Source organism: Carassius auratus, linkage group LG44F (assembly GCF_003368295.1).
Source record: "Carassius auratus strain Wakin linkage group LG44F, ASM336829v1, whole genome shotgun sequence".
NCBI classification, from domain to species: Eukaryota; Metazoa; Chordata; class Actinopteri; order Cypriniformes; family Cyprinidae; genus Carassius; species Carassius auratus.
In genome coordinates this window covers 6,602,005-6,622,095 of record NC_039298.1, presented here as the reverse complement: position 1 = coordinate 6,622,095, position 20,091 = coordinate 6,602,005, and the positions used below count along the sequence as shown (strand labels likewise).

The window sequence follows — 20,091 nt, the reverse complement described above, 5'->3', positions numbered from 1 at the left end:
TAACATACTACTAGAGAGACTGGAAAACTGGGTCGGGCTTTCTGGGATGGTACTCAAATGGTTCAGATTAGGGATGCACCGAAATGAAAATTCTTGGCCGATACCGAAAACCGAAAAAGAGAAAACCAAGGCCGAAAACCGAAACCGAAACACTGAAAGAAATTATGCCAATTATTAGTTTATTGCTATGACCGTGTACTAACTTTACTAAAATTAAGACATTGCAATTGCATAAATTAATATTAAAGTTTCAAAGATAATTACAATAACATAACTTATTTAAAAAAAAAACATAAAAATACATAATTACAAATTATGCAAATATTTATTAAGCACATTGCAAAAATGCACAGTATAAAATAAAATTCAAACCAAAAATGTATCCCACTTATGTGTTTATTTAATAATAATGTACAGGCCTACTGGCCTGCAGAAAGGTTTTAAAATAAACAGTTCTCTCATAAAAACAAAGTGCATTTAGGTGAAGTGCATTTGAAATTGTTCTCTGTAGGACTAGAAAGTTCATCACTTCTCCAGTTGGCAAGAGGGTTGTCACTTCTGGGGATGGGGACTTCAGACAGTTAACCATCTAGCTGTTGAGCAGTTGAGCTTGTCATCTGCCTGACATTTGAGAAATATTTGAGAGAGTGTATTTAAATAGGGCCAGGGCATAAATAAATATTTTTATCAAATTAAAGCACAAATCTAGCAGAAAATCTAGCATAAATATGGCTACAATCTGATATTATGTTTGTACATATGTTTGTGTGTGTGTGTGTGTGTGTGTGTGTGTGTGTGTGTATGTATGTATATATATATATATATATATATATATATATATATATATATAGTAGCCTAAGAACAAAATAGCCAACGTATTATTATTATTTGAGGCACTTTCTTGCAGAATTCCACTGAACATATCAGAGAACGATGGTGCATGCCACTCATCTGGTGCAGAGACCAGTCTTTTTTTCTGCGCTCTGATCTGTCTCCTGCGCTTGGCGCTACTTCGTCTCCACGCGGGTTCTCTGCATCCAGCGCGGCCTGGATCATTTCTCGTGCGCGCTGCCTTATTTCCGCATCCAAGTAATGGTTTTATAACGCGGATCAAGCACATTCGCGATGAAGTGCAGAGGATCCGAAAAGATCTCAGTGAGACGTGTGCTAACAGACTCTATATGTTGCGTCATCACAACATTTCGGCCGTGTTGTTTCGGTGATAAAAGTCTATCGGCCGAAAAACGAAAAAGCCATTTTCGGCCGAAAATTTTCGGTGGCCGAAATTTCAGTGCATCCCTAGTTCAGATCATACTTAGAAGGGAGAGGCTATTATGTGAGTCTAGGAGAGCATAAGTCTAAGTGGACGTCCATGACATGCGGAGTCCCACAAGCGTCAATTCTTGCACCGCTCTTGTTTAGCCTGTATATGCTTCCACTAAGTCAAATAATGAGAAATAACCAGATTGCCTATCACAGCTATGCTGATGATACCCAGATTTACCTAGCCTTATCTCCAAATGACTACAGCCCCATTGACTCCCTCTGCCATTGCATTGAAGAAATTAATAATTGGATGTGCCAGAACTTTCTTCAGTTAAACAAGGAAAAAACTGAAGTCATTGCATTTGGAAACAAAGATTAAGTTTTCAAGGTGAATGCATACCTTGACTCTAGGGGTCAAACAACTAAAAATCAAGTCAGGAATCTTGGTGTGATTCTGGAGACAGACCTTAGTTTCAGTAGTCATGTCAAAGCAGTAACTAAATCAGCATACTATCATTTAAAAAACATCGCAAGAATTAGATGTTTTGTTTCCAGTCAAGACTTGGAGAAACTTGTTCATGCCTTTATCACCAGCAGGGTGGACTATTGTAATGGGCTCCTCACTGGCCTTCCCAAAAGCACCATTAGACAGCTGCAGCTCATCCAGAACACTGCTGCCAGGATTCTGACTAGAACCAGAAAATCTGAGCATATCACACCAGTCCTCAGGTCCTTACACTGGCTTCCAGTTACTTTTAGGATTGATTTTAAAGTACTTTTACTCGTATATAAGTCACTAAATGACCTAGGACCGAAATATATTGCAGATATGTTCACTGAATATAAACCTAACAGAGCACTCAGATCATTAGGATCAAGTCAGTTAGAAATACCAAGGGTTCACACAAAACAAGGGGAGTCCTCCTTTAGTTACTATGCTGCCCGCAGTTGGAATCAGCTTCCAGAAGAGATCAGATGTGCTAAAACACTAGACACATTTAAATCTAGACTCAAAACGCATCTTTTTAGCTGTGCATTTGTTGAATGAGCACTGTGCAATGTCCGAACTGATTTCACTATATTTTCACTGTTTTATGTTTTATTATTATTATTCTTATGTAAAATCTTTTTCTAACTGTTTTTAAATGTTTTAATAATTTTAAAAGTTTTAAAATTACTTGTTTTATTTTTGTTATTATTTTACTTCATGATTATTTTACTTTCTTTTATGTAAAGCACTTTGAATTACCATTGTGTACGAAATGTGCTATATAAATAAAATTGCCTTGCCTTGCCTATCCCTCGCTAATCTTCCACCCTCCTTATCCCATTGTGCCACTTGTGCCACCTCTTGACATGGGTTTAACGACTTATAAAAATTATATTATACACTTTTATGTTAATGGTAAGGTACTTTACAATCAGAATTGATTGGCAAGCAGCTGCAGTTACTTATGTTTAATGCGGTATTGATTGCAATTGGTTTATGTTTTTAATAAAAAGCAACCTATCTACAATGAACAGAGAGAGAGAGAGAGAGAGAGTTAGTTACAAAATATGCTGGGGAAGCAACGTAAAAAAGGGCACCAAGCCTCTCGTCAGAGGAAGTTGAAGTTTTGCTGGACCTTGCCATGAGGTCAGATATCACACCCCAATGGTCCACTATAACCTGCACGTTTATGGCCGCGTATCCCTTTCGCGATAAGTAGCCTACGCCTGATCAATCACTGATGGATTGGCAATAGGGATGAGTGTTCCATCCACCAGGATGCAATCCCCGGCATGGCGCAGAAGGGCGTTGGTGACAGTGTGGACGCACCTCCACACAGAGGTCTTGATTAGGCTGTAGCCCTCTCCCACGACCTCGATGAATCTCTCTGTAGCAAAAAAAAAAAGTAGCGCTGGGCTTCGCAGGTCTGAGAAGGTCCAGCAGCTCCATAATGAGCTGTCTCGGGAGGCGATTTTTTTTTTAATATAGCCACGTCAGGAAAAATGTCAAAAGGGCTTAAGTTTTGCCGAATAAAACAATTGACATGGACTAAACGTATGGAGGTAAATCAGTTGCAAAACTCGAGAGGTTGTAAGTTGGAATTTGAGAACTTGTCATATTAATATTTGTATTTGTAAATTGAAATTTACACTCACGACCCTGATGTGAAAAGCTGAATCTTTCGATTTGCACACACAGACAATGATCAAAACACCCCTGTTTTAAAGCTAAACTTGCAGATTAAAAGTTACAAATGTGTAAAATGTCATTCACATGTACAAAATGACAGACACACATGTGTCTTTTGCACTTTACTTCAGTTTCGCTGTACAACCTCAAGTCGGCGCTTACAACCTCTCAGATCTGGCAGTACAAGTTCAATTCCTGGCGCTTTGACTTTTGCTACTCTTTTTGCGATACTCCTGTTGCAAAACTGACTTGTGCACTTGTAAACGCAGACGCGAGAGAACACGGGGAGGGGAGGGGGGTTGGGGGGTGATTGAATACGTTTTATTGGTCGATGCCTGACCAATGAACAACGCCAGCCAGTGCGACTTGTCATGCTGAAAAAAACATTTTTATGCATATGTATGCTTCATTTTTAAAACACTTGGACAATATTTTCATTAAATATCCTGACGGGATTTTATATTGCACTAAAAAAAAAAAAAAAAAAAAATTGTTTATTGGTTGGAGCCAATGAAATGGGACGTTTTTATGTATGTGATGACGTCACTTCATAGAGCAGATCGCGCCGTTTGGCGGTCAATGTAGCAGTCTGTCATCACGATGGAGGCATCAAACAATCCCAGGGTAGGTTTTTCTTTTTAATAAATTAAGACAGTTTCAAAAATCAAATCATTATTATGTTTTCCTTGACTGATATGTATCACTGATGACGACTACTATCCACACAAAAATAACTTTTTGCCATTTGTTTAAATGTGGGTGTAAATGCTCAACATAATTCATTATTTAAGGCATTTTCTTTGATGTAACGTTAACGTAATAAATGACGAGAAGGTGATAAGAACGCCAACGCGAAGTGTCACCATGTTATCACACTAAATGGGGTTTATTTTGAGACAATGGCCAATTGATTATGATGTTACATGCTGTTTATTACACATTATTTGGTTATAATGAAGTATTCCAGATTGCCGCGATGTGATCATTTTACTAGCTACCACTCCCCATGCCTTTACCTATTGAAAATACTAAAGCTTAATACTACACAAAAAGCATTGTTAGATGATAGATGAATTGAAGGATTTACATTTTTTTATTATTATTGATATATTCATATCATCTTGCAGGAATTGTTGTTGAACCATTTATTACAACGGCTTTACACACATCTGTCACTTTGGCTGGAACGCATTCCTCTTGACATGGACTTCTTAGAATTTACTGTTCTCAGGAGCTGGTCATTTTTAGTGCCATCTCAAATCAGATACCCATTCCAGATGAACTGTATGATGCACTTTATCAAGTACACCAGATAGCCATAAGAAATACTAACATGGATCCACACATCATGGTTTCCCAAGAGAGAGGAAAAAATGGCCGTCCACGGATTTTGATTTCTGAAGACTCTGTATCCCAACTGCTTACATTAGGATTGCCTGTGACATGTATTGCAAGGTTGCTAGGGGTGTCCAAGTTTACAATTCATAGACGCATGGTGGAATGGGGATTATCTGTGAAGGCAACCTACAGCAACATTGCAGATGCAGAGCTAGACTCACTTGTGGCAACAATCCACACAAGCAATCCGAATGCAGGTTACAGAATGATGATGGGTCTGCTGAGAGCACAAGGTCATCGGGTACAGTGGGATAGAGTTCGTTCTTCAATGCATCGAGTTGACACTGCAAGCATTGTTTCCAGGATGTCACAATTAGGATGTGTGGTTAGGAGGACATATTCTGTGCCCAGCCCAAAGTCCCTGATGCACATTGACACAAACCACAAGTTGATACGGTAAGTTAAGTAAACATTTTTTATTTTATTTTTTATTTTATTTAAGTATATATTGAATGCTCAGTTCAGCATATGTGACAGAAATATACTTTTTCAAGGTATAACATTGTGATATTTGGAGGGATCGATGGCTTCTCCAGGAAGGTAAAGATAAAGACACTGCTTACTTAGGCTAGAGGAGTGATGAATTAGTGAATGATAGTTACTTTGATTCTTAAACTTGTTAAAACATGCAACTTAAGTGGTATAATATTCTAAAGACTACTAACATGTTAATATGTAGAATAATTATAAAAAATTATTTTGTGTATTAATGTAGATAATGTACCTTGGTGTGTCAAATAACAATCTGGCTTCCACAACACTGTCTTTTTTCCATGAGGCAGTTCAGAAGTTTGGATTTCCACTGAGGTAAAAATTGGCCACTGGCAGTTGCTGCTTTTTAAAAAAAAAATTTTTTGTATGAAATAAGAAAAATAGAGGATTAAATTATTGTGATGCTAAAATCATTTTATATAAATCTGAAAGATTAATAAACACTATATGCTGTCGCATTATGTGTTACCAATATATTTTTTGCCAGGGTTCGGGGGGATCATGGAGGGGAGAATGTAGATGTGGCCTGCCTTATGTTCTCTGTCCGAGGAACGGGGAGAAGTAGCTTCATTGCTGGTAAAAGTGTTCACAATCAGAGGTAAATTTTGATATAAGATGATATTTAACCCTTGTGCACTGATCATTTAGCATGTATATTGGGGCTGTTAATAAGATAGAGCCCTGTATTTAAGCTCTGGCCCCTCAGGCCAGGCATCGGGCCAATTTTCATGTCAGCTCCGCTGAACAGGGCCGATCTGTTTGTCAAGTGCTGAAATTTCAATTTATAGAATGGCTCGTAAATGTAGTACTGTAGTAGCTCGGTTATTAAAATATTCCAGACAACTCCAGACAAATATAATATTTTTATAATATTATTTTATATTGCATTTATATTGCATTATATGTAGAATATTATACTTCACACAATTTTTTTGTTTATTTTTAATTTATAAATTCCTTTAAAAACATTAACAAAAAACAAGTAATAAAATGTACAATAAAGTACAATCAAATTCTTATATTATGATCACATTGCACTTGAATCAAGTTAAAGGTGTAATCTGCTGATTGTCCTGCAGGTGACCGCGTAAATCTGTCTTAGGATGCACTTAGGGCTTTACCATTACAGCAGAGCACTCTTAGATCTACAATGATTTTCAAGTGCTTAAGTTACGATGCTTTTGGCAATACTAGGGCTATGTAACGAACAAAAAAAATAATCTTTTTCTAAATTAACTTAATAAAATTTAATAAGAGTTAATAAAAAAAATTAAATTAATCACTTTGCTATTACATACAACACTGAACTATTTTAATAGCTAAAACTGTAATATAAGCTCAGTTGTGCAATAGATTTTAAACATTGTAAAATCAGCATTATAACAATAGAAAAAACCCTTTCAAAAATTAAACTGAAGGTTGTGCAATTATGCCATATTATTGTTGTGTGCACACAAAGGTTAGGTTTTATCAAATTATTAGTTGAAAAAAAAAAGTATTAATTAAACCTGTAAGTAGCAGCCTTTATAATAAAATATCATTGTATAAATTACTTGGGCTTCTTTTAAAGTGCTGACCATGTTAAAATATTTTCCCCTCCTTTGCTTATAACAGAATTGAGCGATTGTGGCGGGATGTGTTCACTGCGGTTACCTCCCACTTCCCATGTTCTGCACCAGCTGGAAGAGGATGGGCATCTTGATCTGTCCAGCAGTCTTCACATCTTCTGCTGTCACTATGCCTTTATCCCACGGCTCCAAGTCCATCTCAATATATTTAGAGATGGATGGGACAACCATCCCCTTTCATCAGAGGGCAACCTCTCTCCACATCAGCTGTGGCAACTGGGGCAGCAGTACCATTCAGAAGAGTGTGATGAGGTAGGCATGGTTTATTTTTTCCTTTTTTTAATCTATTCTTATTCCCTTTTTTTTTTTTACTAATTTTATTTTTTCTTACAGAATCTACAGATTCCACAAATTGACTGGGAAAGCAGCGGCCTTATCCCCAGTGACACAAATTCTGGCATCCAGGTTCCTGAAATTGAATGTCCACTGAGTTCTGAGGAACTTAATGAACTAAAGGCTGCTGTGGACCCAATGCAACCATCAGGAAATTTTGGGGCAGATGTTTACATTGCTACACTGCAGTACATGCATAGTATTGGCTATATGTAAGACAGTTGAAATATCTTTGAGATAACCCTCCCCCCCCAAAAAGCCACAAAGAACAAGTTCTGTTTTGATATTTTACTGTAGAAGACAAAATAAATGTATTTACTTTAAGCAGACTTTTGTCTTACTACAACTGTAGTCTCAAAAAAAAAGTTTAAATGTTAAGTTAACAATTAACAGTATTATTTGAACACATGAATATAAACAGTCTGGGTTATTTAATTACACAAAAGGCATCATAATAAGTAAAACACTGCAACAGCTAAACATTCTAAAACGGTTCCTTTTACCTATTTTGACATTTACAGTAAAACAAACATGAAAATGTGTTAATGTCTGAAATTATCGTTTCACTTTGATATTTTCAATTTAAAGCCGTTTATGTAATTTTATACAAGGCCAAAACCAACATCACTAGTGGCAATACAGCTTTCTAGGTGTTTTTTGAAATGGTCATAAGTCGTGTAATGAGCTGGTAGACGAAGAATGCAAAAACAGGTGGAGGATGTAGGGTTTTCTGCCTGCACCACTTTCACCTGCATTTCCTTCATTGGTAGCTCCCAGCCCACCCAGAATTTGACAAGCTGTTTCAATTTACATTGATCAGCTGAAATGGAGCAGATATATGAAGAACATACGTTATTAAAACACAAATTTCACAATACATAAGCAAGTTAATGTAAAGACCTCTTAAATATTCATCAATGATGCAAACAGAAAAGATTTGTCTGTATATGGATTTGTTTCAGCAACAAGCAGCTCAATTGCTAGTTTTGCTATTAGTAAAGTACAAAACAACATACCAGTCTCAACAAACTTCCTAAGGTACCCTGAAATTCTGCACTGGGTGGTAAATGGGGGTTCATTGTCCCCGTCTTCATCTTCCATGGGCCAGTTGATGTTGTTTAAGAGAACCTAATTATAATTTTAGTATTCAAAAAGGGCATACTTCACATGTATAAAACAAAGTAGGAATTAATGTTATAATAATTAAAGTTGGTAGTTTAACTGAATAAATCACCTGTGTGCTGCAGTCAGCCATTGACTGTCTTGGAAAGATCACAGATGCCACATCAGGTCGGGCCTCCAATAACTGCCATACCATTGACTCCTTCAGTCCTTGTCTGAGTTGTTTTACTTGTCGCCAGGTTCTTGTCAGCACCTGAATATGACAGATAAAATAAATTAGTGAATCCTATTTGAATGATCATTAATGTAATTAGGAAATAGGGGTTGCTTTCTGATTTAACAGTTTTTCACATAAGCCTAATTTAATGGTCCACTGCTGAACTTCTGCATGAAGTTCAATTGCTTATAAAAGAAAAAAAAAAAAACAATTTACAATTTATTTTAAGGTGTTCTGGTTACAGTTTAATTATAAATTTAAGTACCGAGTAATATTAATTAACTACGTGTACTTACTACATGGTTGGGGTTAGGATTACGGTTAATTTATTGTTATTATAACTGTAAGTACCTGTAACATGGCCACCTTAAAATAGTCTTACCAAAAACACTTACTGCATGCTGAAGAAGATTGTGTAACAGCCAAGTGCGGTTGGTTGTAGTCAACACTGGAAGGTCCCAAGACATTGCCAGTTGGTTAATGGCTGCCTTTTGATCCTCAGTAAAATCATTCTTTGAATCACCTACAGCAAGCTGTATGAATAGTGAAAGAATACAATTAAATATACAAACACATTTACCTCTACCAATATGGCACATACCAACCTACCATCTGTACTGTCTCCCTAATGTCGATGTCGGCCACATCTTCAATTGTGATGGTTGCTGTTTGTTGGGAGCCACCTAATGATACATGTACAATTGCTGGGCTCACACCTGCTAATGAAGGCCCACCATGGAGGAAAGAATGACCAATAATCCTGCCTGCCATCACAAACAAGTCACTCTGCAAAAGGACTTGGGAAGTAGATGGGATAAGGTGGTCAGCTTGCCCTTCAAATAATGCAGTTCCGTTTCCATTTCCTGTTTGTTAAGCAGGAAACCCAAAGCATTTTTAGTCAAGGTGACAATGTTTGTCAGTACACTGATCACACAGTGCTTACAAAATGGTAACTGACATCTTTTTATAGACATCAATTATTTTATTTTATTCTAAACATGTATGGCTGTGTTTCTGCTACAGATCGCAAAAAAAGCTATTTGCCAGAATAGTATGGGCTGTTTTCCATACAATGGTTCCAGAAAGATTTTGAGGCTTTAAAATAAGAGATTTTTGTCCAAAACTATCCTACAAACAAGACAGACAGCCATATGGGTTTTAAACAGGAGGGTAAGTAAAATATTGAAACTTTCTTTTTAATGTTGTTAAAATAACCTCCTTGATGATATTCCATGAAAGAACTAACCGACATTAAAGAGGAATCCATTCTGCAGCTTGTGCATCACCATGCTGAAAAAATGGCGCTGAACACCATCCCCAGTGGCAACATCCCCTAAAAAAAAAATATGTAAAAATTTTGTAAACTGCTTTAAAATCTGTTAATAAGAACATGTAAGTTGTATCATTAAAAAGTGTAAATAATTAAAGGAATATAGTGTATGACAAAATCCAATGGGACAGGATGTTTTGTTTCTAGTAATGACAAGATTTCATTATTAAGTTTAATATTTAATACCTTCCAATCGGCATTGAAGAGGTCTAGTCCAATCAATTTTGGGGACCTTGTAAAAATTTATTATTCTCCCCTCCTGGTCCTCCATGTCTTCTCTAATATCAATTCGTACTTTCAGTGGGGGCTCATCTTCTTTTTGTCGAAGTGCACACCGCCTGTACTGTATAGCTGCCCTTTCTGGAAGCTCAATCCTCTTCCAATCTGTGGCCAAAAAAACTCATGGTATGGTATCATGGAAATCATTTGTACATAAACTTTTTCATTCTGAGAGAATAAAACGCACAAGATCAGTACCATCACACATTGAAGGTGCACTTTCAGCTGAAACTGATGGCCCAGGTGTTAAATGATCAGGATCAAGTTGGAAAGTAGTGCTTTGGGATGGTAATGAGGCAGTTTCATCAACAGAGTTTCCATCCATAATCGAGGGGAAAATCTCAGGGAAACTACAGTAAAATACATAAACATCCATTGCCCATCTAGGCTTTAAGGAACATTTGAAAACATCTAAAAGATGTAACATAAGCCTAATGAGAATTGTTTGCAGTATGATATCCCAAATTTGAGATTTTCTAAATTGCTCATTTGTTTCAACACAATTGAACCAGAAATGCCATAATTCTTCTCTGTCTCTCTCTCTCTTTTTTTTTTTTTTTTGGTAAAACAGTGACTGTATTTGTTGTGGACAAAAAAAAAAAAAAAAAAAAAGAAAATCTCTCCCTACTGTTCACAACTCTAACATTTCTACAGTACCTTTCTCCACATGTACTGGCATGGTAAGGCATCACTTCTGCAGAAAATTCTTCTCCACATATCGGACAGGCATCCTGAAGAATGAGACAGACTCAATATGACATCAAACAGGTCTACAAGCAAACCAGAAGCACATTGCTTATGATCTTATGACTAGGCACAATCAAGTTTATTGTCTAAAAACAGTATATGCTGACTTTACAAGAGAACCAGAAACAAACACAGACTAGCAGTAACAGTTAAAGACAGTTTAAAAAATAAAATGTTTAAAGTCATAAAAATGACCGGTGGTCAATCATTTAATATTGTACAAAAGGTCCTTTAATATATTTATAACCCGAGTTAAATATTTTCTCAGGATACATCCTCAATTTACCAGTGACTGCTTTAGCTTAAGTTTTGTCATCACTTTTTAACCAAGACAGTCTCTTACCAGACAAATTACATCTGACTCATGGCTCAGTCCATGGGCCTCTTCAGTTTCTTTTTCTTTTTCCTTGTCAGATTCAGATTCTATCTGAAAAAAATAATAATAATTCAGATTATATTTTTATTCTATCTGAAAAAGAGTCTCATTATAACTATGCCATGAAGTTTCTTTATTGTAAAAGAGCATAACAGAAATACTTCAAGAATAATAGATGGCTATATTTAAGAAGATTTTCATATTCAAGAAGTGTGACTGAGGGTAGCAGCTGAGCCTACCATCTATACAGTAAGTGCATAAATGTGTGATAGCTGAAGAAACCTACACTGTAAAAACAAAAACTTAAATAAGGCAACCAGCTTCTGCAGATTTTTTGAGTTCTCAACTTTTGATTTTTTTGATTTTTACAGCACTGTAAAAAATAGTTGAGAAGACTTAAAAAGTTCAATGCCAGCTTCAGCTCAACTTGTTTTCAGTTTTATACAAACAAAAGTGGAGTAAACTCAAAAATTTACAAAAATAGGTCGAGAAAAAAAAAAAAAAAAAAATGTAACCGTGTAACAGCACACCTGACCTGGGACTTAAAGAATATACTTTTTCTTTTTTTGTGAATGACACTGAAATATCACTTACCGCATTATTACTTTGACAATCCTCAAGGTGACATGGCAGCAACTGTAATGGGACTGATATACCACAGGTCATGCAGATGTTTTTGGGCATGTTATGAAATTCAGGTGCATTATATGGCAACGGGGTTATATCGATTTCTTCTTGGAGGGGGACGATGTAGATGACATTCTTCCCATTGTTAGAGGACGTCTTCAATATTTTTGCTGTGTAGCCCTGGGAATCCTGGGCCAGAGATGTTGTTTTCCTTTGTCCACTGCCCCCTTTTAAATAGACATGTGAAAAAAAATAACAATGTTGGTAAAAAGATAAAAAAATATGTAAATGCATTTGGTATCATAAACTTACCTGAGGCTTTTTGGAGCAACCAACCACCTCTTAAGTTTTGCAACTTTGGGTACTCCTGAAGAAGTACTTTGGTTATCTGGATATTAGAAGGCAGATATACAAGTAAAATACTTTATAAAAACACAACTGGGAAAGATTGTTCCTGCTTTTTAAAGATTTAATAATACTAACAACAACAATAATAATAAATAAATACATAATAAAACAATGCAAAGAAAACAGGAACAAAAACTTGTAATATCTTTTGTCCATAACATATTTAAACATCAAGTTTTACACCATGGCTCACCTCAGTATGATCAGCATTGTCTGGAATATTTACAGTTCTTCTGCCTAGCCCTGCTTGTAAGAGAACCGTTTCATCTTTGGGAGTCTTTTGGGAGTTTTTTGAAAGCAAGCAGAATTGGAATTCTAAGAACTTTACAGACGTAACTTTTGCAGGTTCAGGTGCCATTTTTTTCATTCGTTTACGGCTTCCATGGTAAAGTGCTGGAAAAGCTCTTTAATAAAATAACAAAATATATTTGCAAATTAGCAAAGTTATTGTTATAAAATTAACTCTTGCAGGAACAAACCATTTGCAGTGTAGGCTAAAATAGAAGAAAACCTAACATATGATGTAAACCGTTATTAAATACAATATTATATAGATACAGTGTACAAATGTGGTTTTCATTGGCAACATTTAATGGACATCTTCAACCAAAACAACTCCCAGTGTACTAATCAGTGGTAGAATTCCCCTTTAACAACCTGGATTAAGAGCCATGCTCAGGGCTGTATTGATGACAAATCACATATGGGTCTTTGTGGGGTTCATTTAATCAATTAATTACTAGCCCACATCTTTACCACATCACACAACAAATTGCTATATACAAATAAAGAATAAATATGACCCCCCCCCCCCCACCATAATAACATTTTTATCTATATAAATATTGACACCTGAGAGCTCGGAGTACACGATTCCTTACCTTTGCATTTCTTGCTGAACTGTGTTTGGCCTACTAACAGCCTGGCCAACCCCAAAGGAAGCACTAGTACCAGGCTGAGGTGCCACGGTGGGAGAACTGTTGGGATTTCCATCTGCTTGAGGGCTGCTATGCCTTCGGATGCAGCTAAGCAGATTCCTTACAGCACTTTCTGTTTCTGAATTTTGCTCCTGTAGAAAGAAAACAATATAAGTTGCATTCACATAAAATGCAACAATAACAACAAGAATAATAATAATTATTATTATTATTATTGTTATCAAGTAATAACCCACCCCCACATGCATGGTACAGTGTATTTATTCCATAACAAAGAAAATTCTACATGGGTCTTGGAGTATCTTGTCTTATTTTTTTTATCAATACTCACGATGTTTAAAAACACTGATATATATATATATATATATATATATATATATATATATATATATATATATATATATATATATATATATATATATATATATATATATATATATATATATATATAGAAATATATATATTTCAAGAAATTTAAAATTCATAATTAATATATGAAAAAAAAATACTTCTAAGAGTTACAGAACCACCTAACACAGTCCTTGGCTAACAGCAGTAAACGTTGAGATCAGGGGCCCGTTTCACTAAGGAGGTTCAACCAACTCTGAGTTTAACTTGAACTCTGAGTTGACTTATACGCTGAGATGGGAAATTCAGAACAGCAGCGGTTACAGAACAGCTGAAAAGAGTTGGTTTAATTTTCACTTAACCTCCTTTGTAAAACGGGCCGGAGGTATAGGCAACCAGCAATCCAGGTCTTGGAGTGCTGCTGTCCTGCAGAGTTTAGCTCTAACCCTAATCAAACACACCTGAACAAGCTAATCAAGGTCTTCAGGATTACTAAGATTACAGGCAGGTGATTTTTTTTTCTCCAGGGTTGGAGCTAAACTCTAGGGCCGACGTTGCCTACTCCTGGTATAGACAATTATTAAAAAGAAAAACCTACCCTGGGATTGTTTGATGCCTCCATCGTGATGACAGACTGCTACATTGACCGCCAAACGGCGCGATCTGCTCTATGAGGTGACGTCATCGCATACATAAAAACGTCCCATTTCATTGGCTCCAACCAATAAACGAATTTTTTTTTTTTTTTTTTAGTGCAATATAAAATCCCGTCAGGATATTTAATGAAAATATTGTCCAAGTGTTTTAAAAATGAAGCATACATATGCATAAAAATGTTTTTTTCAGCATGACAAGTCGCACTGGCTGGCGTTGTTCATTGGTCAGGCATCGACCAATAAAACGTATTCAATCACCCCCCAACCCCCCTCCCCTCCCCGTGTTCTCTCGCGTCTGCGTTTACAAGTGCACAAGTCAGTTTTGCAACAGGAGTATCGCAAAAAGAGTAGCAAAAGTCAAAGCGCCAGGAATTGAACTTGTACTGCCAGATCTGAGAGGTTGTAAGCGCCGACTTGAGGTTGTACAGCGAAACTGAAGTAAAGTGCAAAAGACACATGTGTGTCTGTCATTTTGTACATGTGAATGACATTTTACACATTTGTAACTTTTAATCTGCAAGTTCAGCTTTAAAACAGGGGTGTTTTGATCATTGTCTGTGTGCAAATCGAAAGATTCAGCTTTTCACATCAGGGTCGTGAGTGTAAATTTCAATTTACAAATACAAATATTAATATGACAAGTTCTCAAATTCCAACTTACAACCTCTCGAGTTTTGCAACTGATTTACCTTCATATAAACGGCTCTGCGTCCGGCTCCGTCTTTGATTCAATACAAGGACACGTTGGATCGCTGCTATGGTCGCTTACTGGACACCACCATGCTTACCCATTTATAGATCTTAGCCATTTAGAGCCAAATTGTTTGCCAGATTTTAATTATCAAAGAAATTGATTGTCAATTCGCTTTAATTACATTACGAAAAAGCCTAGGCTAATTACCACCATATTAGTTCTGATACCACATAAAGTCAACTTCATAAATATGCCTGTATCCATTGCGAAGATAATTTATTATGAGACTTAAAAAAGAACATAAAATCATTGTGGAGCCACAACATTGTCAACATACCATAGTTAGACTTGTACTTCGCTTCGATTTTTAAAAAGGGTGATGCATGACACACAAAATAAAAAAAAAATGTCTTGAAGACTCTTGCTGATAGGCATCAGTCCAAGATGGCTTTTCATATGAATGCCCTTTCTTTTTTCAAATCCCTAATGCAAACCAGGGCCCGTATTCATAAAGATTCTAAGAATCCTCTCAGAAAACTCTTAATTTAGCTTAAAAACTTTTACGTAGGAGTCTTAGCTTAATAGCGATTCGGGACCAATCTGAGAGCAACGCTGAGTATGGAAAAGACAAAAACTTTCATCTTTGCTATGTATGACACAATCTTTTGAAGTCTGTGATTGGTTGGTTGTCCAAGAAGGAAAAAAGATTGATTTTAAGTATAGGGTCTATTCTAATTCTCACTTTGAATTTACATGCATAATTTTTCCTATTTGACCATTCTCTCTCTCTCTCTCTCTCTCTCTCTCTCTCACACACACACACACACACACATTATATGTGTGTATATAAATCCTTTTTTTATTTACCATGCTCTTAATTTCCTACAAGGTATTTGACTGGCTTAGAAGGATAAAAAGTTTTCCACTCTTTCCAATTTACAGTGATTGCTGTCCTATTTAAGTAGCGGTTTGAATGTTGGTTTTAATGTATCAAACATGGAATCAAAACCAAGAAAGGCGAGAAAGCCAAACTGGACAGAGGAACAGTGTTTACTGTTAGCCCAGTTAGTGGATGACCACAAGGCCATTCTTAAAGGAAAATACGGGCTGGGTGTCACAGCAAGGGACAAGAAGCAGACATGGGAGCGTATAGCACAAACTATTAACGGTTCATTCCCCCTGCTTGTGCCTTTAAGCCTGCTATATTCATAAATGCAGTTTTTTGAGCCTGCAAGGTGGGAATGTCCAGTGGAAACTAAATGAACTGCGACACAATAAGATGTTCTGAAAGTTCTGTAATTGTTTGTGTGATCACTCTGCTTACAGAAGGTTGTGACAGACCCAAATCATCACTATTGCACTGTTGTATTTTCCCTGTTGCCAAATAACGTAATCTAGTGATTACTTTAATTTCTGGCGCTATTGCATTTCTGCGCTGTGTCGGAGATGTTAGCACGTCTCTAATAAGATCAGTCACAAACATGATCCCTGCACGATCTAATCTATAGCGTCTTATTAACTCACTGTCATCCGTTGTCGGCAACAAATTTCTTCTGCCTCTTCATCTTTCTGCCATTTTCTCCTCTGCTAAAGAAACTCTCAAGCCTCCTAAAAGTCCTCGTCTGTGCTCCTAACAAGTTTGACCTTAAGATCTCTTTTAAGGGTTAAGATGCTTTCTGAATTACTTTTTTCTTTAATTTTAAGAGTAAACGCCCACATTTCTAAGAATTTTCTTAGAATTTTGTTTTGTTTTGGATTGTTTGTCTTTTTTGGACTGTATTTGTGTTTGACTGCAGGTTTAATGTCAGCTTTAAGAAATGTATTAGTAATGGGTAATTGTTTCTCTTGTTGTCTTTAGGTGGAGCAGACTGATGAACTGAACACCAATGATGTACCACTTGGGCTCCTCCTAAGTAGGGGTGTAACGATTCACTCGTTTTCTCGATGCATCGATTACAAACCCTGTCGATTCATATGCATCGATCTTGAAACATGATTTTTGAATTGTGAATCGCCGATCTCAGACACTAATCGATTCAAAATGCTAAGAATCGAATGAATCGCGATTTCTATAGCGATTCAATGCATTCAAAATGTATACACATTAAATTACTACATGCACGAATTAATGGAGACCTTGAAGAGTGTTCGTGAATCGTGCCTCTTATCTGTCCTTCACGCGCTCCACTGTTTACCGCCTGAGACTGTCACAGGATTGCGCTCGCGCTCTGTTCGTCTCTGACGCAGCTGACGTGTGATCTATAGGACTCGTGGCCAGTAATGCTAACGTGAAGTAGTTTTACTTTTCTGTAGTTTGTCAATGGCTCTCTGCATCTTACCGACGGAGTTACCGGAGCCGTCGACAGCTGTTTTTATTGCATGGACGGAGCAGAAATGTAAGTGTCTAAATCATATGCACAGATCCCTTGAATGATAAATGTTTTTAAACAATGCGGATGAACCGAATATACGAAGGAAACTTTTAAAATTAACCACAGCATTAACAACAACCTTGAAATAAGAGCACGAGATTTATCTGATAATCAGATGCATGAAAGTAGCGTTTGTTTCATTAGCAAACAGACATCTGGCGCGTTTTCTCTCAGAATCATTCGCTGATGGAGAGGAAAAGTTAAATAGAGATGAAGACGTTTTCGCACTGAAAGAGAAGCGATCTCACTCTCATAGACGTGCCAGGCTATATCTGCAGCTAAACTGTATAAAAGCATAATGAACTGATGAAACAACAACAACAAAAAACACAAACAATTTATGAATGATGCAGTGCTAAATCTAATTGACATTTATTACAGTACAGAAACTATAAAGTATATTTTCTACCTTATTCTGTGCACAAAATTTACAGAAAATTACAAATTGATTATTGTCCAGCAGTGTACTTGATTTATTACAGCTAATTAAAAGTAATTTAAAAAGAAGATAATTCCTTGTAAATAATAATAATAATAATAATAATAATTATTATTATTATTATTATTATTATTATTGTTGTTATTATTATTATTATTATTATTATTGTTATTATTATTATATAGGCTACATACATAAAATTATTGTATTTGACATTTCTGTCACTTCTGAAATTATGGCTATGCCCCTGGTGTGACTAAATGTTAGCTTATAAATAATACTCTTTAAGCTCTTTTTAAAAAACTTGGCTTACATACATTTTTACGTATACCATGTCGCATCATTAAAGTAGAATATAACAATGGACAAAAGTTTTTTTTTGTTTTTTTTCTAACCTATGGTTCTCTAACCATAAATTCTACTGTAATTTGCCCCCTGACTAAGCATTTAAAGAATTTAGTAGAAGCATTTAATTAATCCCGTGAATGCACTTTAAGAATGCAGAATCGAATCGAATTTAATTGTGAATCGAATCGAATTGAATCGTTCTAAATTTGCAAAAGTCGTTCTTGAATCCAATCGAAAACCTATGGATCGTAATCGAATCGAATCGCTGCCTTGCCAAAGATTCACAGCCCTACTCCTAAGCAATCAGACATATCAGATGCCCATTTTGTCTGCCCAGAGAGGATTGCAGTTGTGATTGAGGGTAACATTGTTATTGAGTCCTCCGCACTGGCTGATGCATTCGTCATTTTCTTTGCACTTACATACACCCTGTACCTTAACTATCCAAAACAATTGCTCAACACATTTGACTTCGTCCAAAAGGTCTTGATGGGTCTTGAGAATGGAAAGTTGAGGCCTAGAGTTTTGAGTCTGAAAAATGACCTGTTAGCAGTAGTGTAAGCACATTTGTTTTTCTTGCTGGAAAACATCTAAAATAAGGGTTTGTGTTATAACACATGGGAATGTGTTAAAGTTGAATTAAGTCCCGTTTTGTACATTTTCATACTTTTGTAATATGTTTGTGTATCTATTGCATATATTTATATTGACAAATATTCTAAATGTGTCTTATGGTGTGACAACAAACAATGCAGAAAATAAATAATGTTAATTATTTATTTATTGTTATTTAATGTTATTTGTAACTTTCTCATGCTATTTGTTTAATTGTTATTTCTAAAACTTTGCAATGTAACAACATAGGACATATTTACAAATATAATACACAGGTAAATTTGAAATTGTGGAATGGTGTGGTTGCATTAGGCATTTGCACATAGGGTTAAGTGAAAGTTAAAGGATGGCTTCCTTGCAGCAGACAATTTCACACTGCCATACTGTTATGTATATTAACCCTTTTTTGTTGAATTGTTGTATAATATAGTAGTTGTAATGTTAAATGCTTGTTGAAGACTGAATGTACGCATAGGATATTTGCACATTGGTGTGACAGATTATGTATCTGTTCACATTGCAGTGCACAAACTTCAGCTTTATTTTGTGTACGTAAAAAAACACTAAAGATAAGCTTTGTAATATACTTATAATATTTGTAATACTGTGGTTCACTCCCTGACTGCGGGTGTCGCTGCTGGACAGTGTTTTCTCCACGTCCTGTTGGGCTGCTGGACTTGCTGTAGCAAATCGTAGCTCTCTGTAGCTATCTTTTTTTTTCTCTAGAATCTTTACCTTACTATCACTCTCTGTTTTTTAAAGTGATAAAATATAACCAAATTCACACCATATTTCTGATATTATTATCTTATCAGATTTATTTTGATCGTTCACTTTTATTTTATACCCCATGAGTACAGTACACCTGCATTGCGTTAGCACTCGTTATCTTGTCATTAGTGTTTTCATTCGAACCTGTCACTGTTTTCTTTTCTCCTCTCCTCTCTCTCGCTCCAGTTTTTCACAAGTTCATCAAACAACCGTGGTAAGAATATTTCATCAAGCACGATGAGTAATGGCTTCTTCTGCTATTGTTATTTGCACCTCTTGCCACATGTACAGTTTATCTATCTCTGTCGCTGATGAGGGATTCACATGTGATAAATGCAGGGAAATAGTTAGGCTGACAGAGAAGATTTCAGAATTAGAGACACGCATCCAAACTTTAATTGAGGATAGTAAGAATGTTAAGGCTCTAGATACGGCTTTGGATGCGTCT

The 20,091-nt window shown here is 36.1% G+C and overlaps 2 protein-coding genes across 2 annotated transcripts; one reads left to right on the top strand and one right to left on the bottom strand.

Annotated features, from left to right (window-relative positions):
• The first annotated feature begins 4,674 nt into the window (after window positions 1-4,674).
• Window positions 4,675-7,551, top strand: LOC113068233 (uncharacterized). Its single transcript, XM_026240890.1, has 6 exons — window positions 4,675-5,239; window positions 5,338-5,383; window positions 5,559-5,650; window positions 5,823-5,911; window positions 6,950-7,215; window positions 7,297-7,551. Exons 1-6 carry the CDS (start codon window positions 4,779-4,781, stop codon window positions 7,510-7,512), a joined length of 1,170 nt encoding a protein of 389 aa, XP_026096675.1. The 5' UTR covers window positions 4,675-4,778; the 3' UTR covers window positions 7,513-7,551.
• A 1,666-nt stretch (window positions 7,552-9,217) lies between these two features.
• LOC113068211 (uncharacterized) lies at window positions 9,218-14,310 on the bottom strand. Its single transcript, XM_026240874.1, has 11 exons — window positions 14,287-14,310; window positions 13,284-13,471; window positions 12,596-12,806; window positions 12,307-12,382; window positions 11,962-12,221; window positions 11,335-11,418; window positions 10,902-10,975; window positions 10,443-10,594; window positions 10,152-10,349; window positions 9,882-9,968; window positions 9,218-9,498 (listed from the first exon to the last, which is right to left on the bottom strand). Exons 1-11 carry the CDS (start codon window positions 14,308-14,310, stop codon window positions 9,218-9,220), a joined length of 1,635 nt encoding a protein of 544 aa, XP_026096659.1.
• Window positions 14,311-20,091: the final 5,781 nt, after the last annotated feature.

Excerpts from the sequence above, each read along its gene's own strand:
- LOC113068233 (XM_026240890.1), top strand. The coding sequence starts at position 4,779 with ATGGATCCACACATCATGGTTTCCCAAGAGAGAGGAAAAAATGGCCGT. Across the intron at positions 5,240-5,337 it reads ACAAACCACAAGTTGATACG|GTATAACATTGTGATATTTG; the intron begins GTAAGTTAAGTA and ends TACTTTTTCAAG. Across the intron at positions 5,912-6,949 it reads GAGAAGTAGCTTCATTGCTG|AATTGAGCGATTGTGGCGGG; the intron begins GTAAAAGTGTTC and ends TGCTTATAACAG.
- LOC113068211 (XM_026240874.1), bottom strand. The coding sequence starts at position 14,310 with ATGGAGGCATCAAACAATCCCAGG. Across the intron at positions 13,472-14,286 it reads AGGCATCAAACAATCCCAGG|GAGCAAAATTCAGAAACAGA; the intron begins GTAGGTTTTTCT and ends TTCTTTCTACAG. Across the intron at positions 12,807-13,283 it reads GTTCAGCAAGAAATGCAAAG|AGCTTTTCCAGCACTTTACC; the intron begins GTAAGGAATCGT and ends ATTTTATTAAAG.